Raw genomic sequence first — 6010 nt, 5'->3', positions numbered from 1 at the left:
AATTTAACTAATCAAACACATAACTAAAGTTTAAATAAAAATTCTAGAACTATACAAGCATTTCTTAAGTTTTATAATTCCAAAAAAAATAATGTAATAAATTAATTATTTGGAATTTAATTTAAATAAAATACTACATATTTAGATAAAATAAATATTTATTTATAAGTTAAATATGCATACAATAACACTTATTACGCGATAATATACGAAAAAGTATAATTTATCTTTTAATTTTTGGAAAGAACATGAGTAATTTCCTATTTGGTTTGTATACTTGAGTTTAATTTTATTCGGTGACCTTTATTATAATTGTTATTATTATTTTACATTTTATTCATGAAAAGTAATATTTGAAGTACTTTAATTGAAAAATTAAAAAAATAAGCTTTTTTCCTATTGAATTTGAGTATTAAATTTGGAATTTCTGTAGTGTCCATTAGTAAAAATGTTATGCTCGGTTTGATTTGTATTCTTAATTTTTAATATTTTTTATTTATATTATTTTATTAATAAGAAAGATAAAATAGTACATTTTTTATTTTTAGTTCTTATTTTTACTTAATTCAATCATAAAATTATAAAACTTAGAAATATTAAAAACAAATATAGAAATTAATAATGAAAACTAAACAAATCCTTATTTTGATAACTTATCAAAATTGTAACGTTTGAAAAAATAAAAAATAAAAAATTAGAAATAATATATGTAATTCTATATTTTTAGGAATTTTTTAAATAAATAATTTAAATATATTATTTATCGAATGTAATTTGTAATGTATTTATCAATTTGTACTATATAACTTATTTTATTTATAATATGAAAGAGATGAGCTAAGTTTTGTTTTGCACATATTTTGTTTACAAATGAAATATTTAGAATTTAAAAAAATATACATATCTTATTGTGTATAAAAATATATTTAAATAAAAAAATTTAAAAATTTAAGTAGATGATAAATAAGGAAGATTGGAAAAATATAAAAGCACACGAAATGGGGAGGATTTTGACTCAAACAAAATAAACACAATTTTTGTAACTGCTCTTATATTTGAATTTTTTTAAATTTAATGATATAATTATAATATTTATTAATATTTCATGATCTAAATAATAATAAAATATATCAATCTTTATTTTTAAACTAATCTAAATTAAATTATTAATATTTTTATTATTTTAAAAATTATATTTTTATATCACATATCTTTTTTACAGTATAAATAAGATATACTCATAATTAATTTATTTATACTGTAAATAAATATGTAATAAAAAATATAAATTGTGTCTAAATTATCTATATTAATAAATAAAATATTTATTTAAAAAAATCCCATTAAACTTATCTTATATTTTTTAATCTCAACCAAATAGCAATAAAGCATACATACATAATTACATATTGTGACTAGTGTAAGAAAAAAAGAAAAAGAAAAAGGAAAGAAGAGTACGTCAACCCCTATTCACAATCACCAGTTCACCACTCACCAGAGAGAAGGTAACCCCCTAAGCTACACTTCAGACTTCACTACACTGTCTCTTATCTTTTTTTTTTCCTCCTCATTCCCACTCTGTTATTTATATATTTTTATGTATTTGTTCTCCTTTGAGTGAGTTAAGTGAGCAGAAATTTTGTTGTTTAATGTGTTACATAGGTGCTGCTGAGTAGTTAGGGAGCAGGTGTTTGCTCATTCTCTTCACTCTTTGAGCTTCTCTCAAGAGCTAAGCTTCTTTGTTTTTCTTTCATCAGAACCATGTGTTCTTGAAGCTTTCTGGTGGAGGTGAGGTTTTTCAGCAATGTTCTTTTTTATTATTTATTATTATTTTATCAAAATGGTTATGTATTTTGATAATGATAATGCGTCCTGTGGCATAGTGTTGTTCAATGTCATGTTTTTCTTCATATTTTATTTTATTTTTGAGAATTTGGGTTTTATACTTCAATTTGATTTCTAGATTTTGAATCTGGCTATGTTTATATATGGTTGTTCCTCATATTAATATGAAACTACAATGTTTGGTGTGAATGGATTTTCTTTTTGCTTTGGATTTGGACTTCTCACCATTGATAATGTGGTTAATTTCGTGGGTTTTTTTTAATGCTAAATATTTCTGGAAGAATGTATGGAACTACTAATTCAGAATTTCCTGTTTCAATTGAGACTCTCAATGTTTTTAAGTTTTTGTGATGCAAGGAATTTATAGGTACTCACAACTGTTTGTTAGTCCAGTGCCAGAGATTGATCCGTACAGAAAACCCTGTTTAGTGAGATAAGATTGGATTGTTTTTCCAATTGAAACAAGTAATGAAACTTGAGTAGCAAAATAAAATGACATGCAACTTGATTATTTTCACTGTTTGTTCTCAAAATCTTTGCACTAAGACTAGCCGTTCTTGTTATTGATGTGAAGTCAACTTGTTTGATCCTTGAATAATCATGTTCTTTTCCATGTTCTATCTTCTTCACCACTCAGTTTCATGATGTATGTCCCTTTTGTATTTTTTTTAAGGCTTAAAAATATTTTATTCATTTATGTTATCAAGGTAGTATTAATTAATTAATTTTGTATAATTATCTTAATTCCTCTTAACTAACCATTTATGTTATCTTGGTAGTATTCATTCATGCGCAAAGTGTAACAAAGGTTCTCTGCCATATGCATGCTAGCACCTTCATTCCATATCGATAGTCGTTTTGACTTTTAATTTTATTGGTACATTCATAAGTTGATGTATTTAGGTAGAGATTATATCGATTTACAGAGATATAAGTACTGTTATTAGTTCAACTTGGATTGCTGTAGCATTAGATTCAATGGAAATCCAACTTGTCTGTATATTTTTATCACTTGTGAAATTGAAGTGTTGAGTTTGCTCATAACTTTTCTAGAGACAACATGAGCTCAAGCTTCAAGCAATGGGCTGTGGGATTTGCAGTTGGAAATGAAGGAGCGGCAACGTTGGAGAGCTGAAGAAGATGCTTTGTTACGAGCTTATGTCAAACAGTATGGTCCAAGGGAATGGAATCTTGTGTCGCAGCGCATGAACACGCCTCTTAACCGGGATGCGAAGTCATGCTTAGAAAGGTGGAAGAATTACCTTAAGCCAGGCATTAAGAAAGGATCTCTCACTGAAGAAGAGCAGCGTCTTGTGATCCGCCTCCAAGCGAAATACGGAAACAAATGGAAGAAAATTGCGGCCGAAGTCCCCGGTCGGACTGCTAAGAGATTAGGCAAGTGGTGGGAAGTGTTCAAAGAGAAACAGCTAAGACAGAAAAAGGAGATTAACAGAATTACCGAACCAATTAACGATAGCAAGTACGAGCACATACTAGAGAGTTTCGCCGAGAAGCTAGTTAAGGACAGCCCTTCGCCTTCGTTTGTTATGGCTTCTTCCAACGGGCCATTTCTTCATGCCGATGCACCGGCCCCTGCATCCCCTGTGCTTCCTTCTTGGCTTTCCAATTCTCATAGTCATAGTGCTACAACCGGCCCTCCGAATTCACCATCCGTGACACTAAGTCTTTCCTCACCAACCGTGGCAGCACCACCATTTCCGTGGATGCAACCGGAGCGAGCACCGGATAATGCTTCTTTTGCTTTAGGCAATGTGCCTCTTTGTGGACCTTTTCCGGCTTCTGGTGATAACATGCTGATATCTGAGTTGGTGGAGTGCTGCAAAGAGCTGGAAGAAACACATCATGCTTTGGCCGCGCATAAGAAAGAGGCAGCCTGGAGGTTAAGAAGGGTGGAGTTGCAGTTGGAGTCGGAGAAGGCAAGTCGAAGGAGGGAGAAGATGGAAGAAATCGAAGCGAAGATTAAAGCCCTCGAGGAAGAGCAGAAGGCTGCTTTGAGTAGAATTGAAGCTGAGTACAGGGAACAGTTAGCCGGATTAAGGAGGGATGCCGAGACCAAGGAGCAGAAGTTGGCCGAACAATGGGCGGCGAAGCACTTGCGGCTTACTCGGTTTCTGGAACAAGCAGGATGCAAACTGGGGCTCCCTGAGCAACATGGAAGATGAAGACACACATCACCACCTTAGTAAGTCAGATATGCTTGCTCTTATGACTTGAATAATATGCCTTTTGAGCTTATTATTGTTTTTTCCTTTTCATGCTTTAATTTTGTTACATATGTCTATCAATATCCTATGTATTCATAAAACTCTAGTAATTTTCTGTTAGAACTCGATGTATTTGCACTTTGTTGCACATCATGAATATGAACTTAACTAATATCAGTTAGGTTGGGACAGGAAATATCATATTCTTGGAAACGGGACCGGAATGTCGATGGTTCTCTTCCTGACTATGTTTTTGAATAACTTGGATGAACAATAATGAGATTTTGAATTGAATTTATTAGTAGACCTCTTAAACCTGCGTATAGAATGTGATTTATAAATTGTCACAAAAACCGAAATAAAAGCATCAAAAGGGTTTATTTCTTAAATATCCCTAACTACATTTAAATCTTTGTTTGGACTAACGCATAAAGTACTAAATTAGGAAAGAAATTATGTAAATATATGTTCTTGGTAGGATTGTTTTTTCCAAGATTACGGAATCATCAAACTACTTTTGAAGATTTGTATTCCTTTTCAAATTCTATATTCTACTCCCTGTGCTTGTTTGGTCGGCCTACATTCTAAAGTATTTTTTTTTTTTTGGTCAATCAGTCTAAAGTTTAAAGCTGTAACCACTTGAACATCGTCCTTGGGGCCTGAAATTGGAGAGCAAAAATTGGTGGTGTTTTGACTTTTGATTAGCATACGACAAGATCAAAGGCGAATTTAGTCATCCAAATGACCATGAACTTTTGGCAACAAATAAATTTTCAACCCAAAAAGAAAAAAAAAAGAAAAGAAAAAGATGCCTTAATTGATAATTTTGTGAAAAAACAATTTTAATTCATGAATATTCAGAACGCCGATAGAACTACTTATAAACAAAATGAAGCTAATGTTATTCTTATGAAAAATGAGTTCTATGAAAAACATAGCAAAACTTTAAATTTTTGTTGATTTTTTTTACAAAAATTAACTAAAAATTTTAAATTATCACTATCTTTCATCTTCTACTTTTGACATTGCTATTGTCTCTATTTTCTCAAATACTAAACTTTTATAATCCTCTATCACCACCACTTTAACCACTTTTTAACACTAACAATAACCACACCAATGGTTCCACCACCATTGCTGCCGTGCCAAGATCACCTGCAATACCCCAATAGAGTTACATTCAGTTCAAAAGCAAAACCCCAATAAAAACACATCACAAAAAGAAGTAATAATGTCAGCATCAACAGGGGAAACCCCATGGGACTTGATGAGATTGGAAACAGTGCTCTAATCCACACATCTGATCCGAATTTCGCCTTTTCTCCTTGCAGCTTTAAATATCTTATTTTGTAAGTATAATACCCACAATTAATTGATTCCAAGACAGGGACAGATCCAGAAATGATATTATGGGGGTCAATAACACATATAATATTAAAAAATTATGTAAAAAAAATTATATAATATAAGATATATAATGTATTACAAAAATATATCGACAGATAATATATTTTAAAGTAAAAAAATATGTGTATACTTTTTACTAACGAAGTAGTCGATTTTTCGTATCATAAAATTCACCGATAATAGGTAATAATTCTTTTTTAGATTTCTTTAATATTATTGCTTACTTTTTAGATATTAAAAATTATTAATATTTAAATTAGATTGGACTTTTATTTATACTAGACTAAATACTAAATAATTTTTTTAAAAAAAATTAAATTATACATAATAACTTATTACTATTAAAAAAAGTTGGGGGGCCGAGGCCGCCACTCGCCCCCCCTTATGTCCGTCCCTGTTCCAAGATCATTCATTCACATAAATGATACTACTATATTTCATTTCTCAATCTCATTAACACTCAAAACAATAAAAGAGAGAATTTTTAACACTTCAAAGTATACTCATCATTTTGATAGAACACATATAATACA

General features: G+C 30.5%; 1 protein-coding gene across 2 annotated transcripts; it reads left to right on the top strand.

The window, feature by feature from the left end:
- The first annotated feature begins 1403 nt into the window (after window positions 1-1403).
- On the top strand, window positions 1404-4368 carry LOC107474870 (transcription factor AS1). 2 transcript variants are annotated; one of them, XM_016094517.3, is made up of 3 exons: window positions 1404-1505; window positions 1663-1788; window positions 2899-4368. In XM_016094517.3, the coding sequence occupies exon 3, from the start codon at window positions 2952-2954 to the stop codon at window positions 4026-4028; it is 1077 nt and encodes a 358-aa protein (XP_015950003.1). In that variant the 5' UTR covers window positions 1404-1505; window positions 1663-1788; window positions 2899-2951; the 3' UTR covers window positions 4029-4368. The 2 variants fall into 2 exon arrangements, with proteins under 2 accessions (XP_015950003.1, XP_015950004.1); XM_016094518.3 differs by lacking the exon at window positions 1404-1505 and having other exon boundaries at window positions 1516-1788.
- The last annotated feature ends 1642 nt before the right edge of the window (window positions 4369-6010 follow it).

Source organism: Arachis duranensis, chromosome 2, assembly GCF_000817695.3.
Source record: "Arachis duranensis cultivar V14167 chromosome 2, aradu.V14167.gnm2.J7QH, whole genome shotgun sequence".
Taxonomy (NCBI): domain Eukaryota; kingdom Viridiplantae; phylum Streptophyta; class Magnoliopsida; order Fabales; family Fabaceae; genus Arachis; species Arachis duranensis.
This window is presented reverse-complemented; position numbering and strand designations above follow the sequence as displayed.

Coding starts and splice junctions, on each gene's coding strand:
- LOC107474870 (XM_016094517.3), top strand. CDS start 2,952: ATGAAGGAGCGGCAACGTTGGAGAGCTGAAGAAGATGCTTTGTTACGA.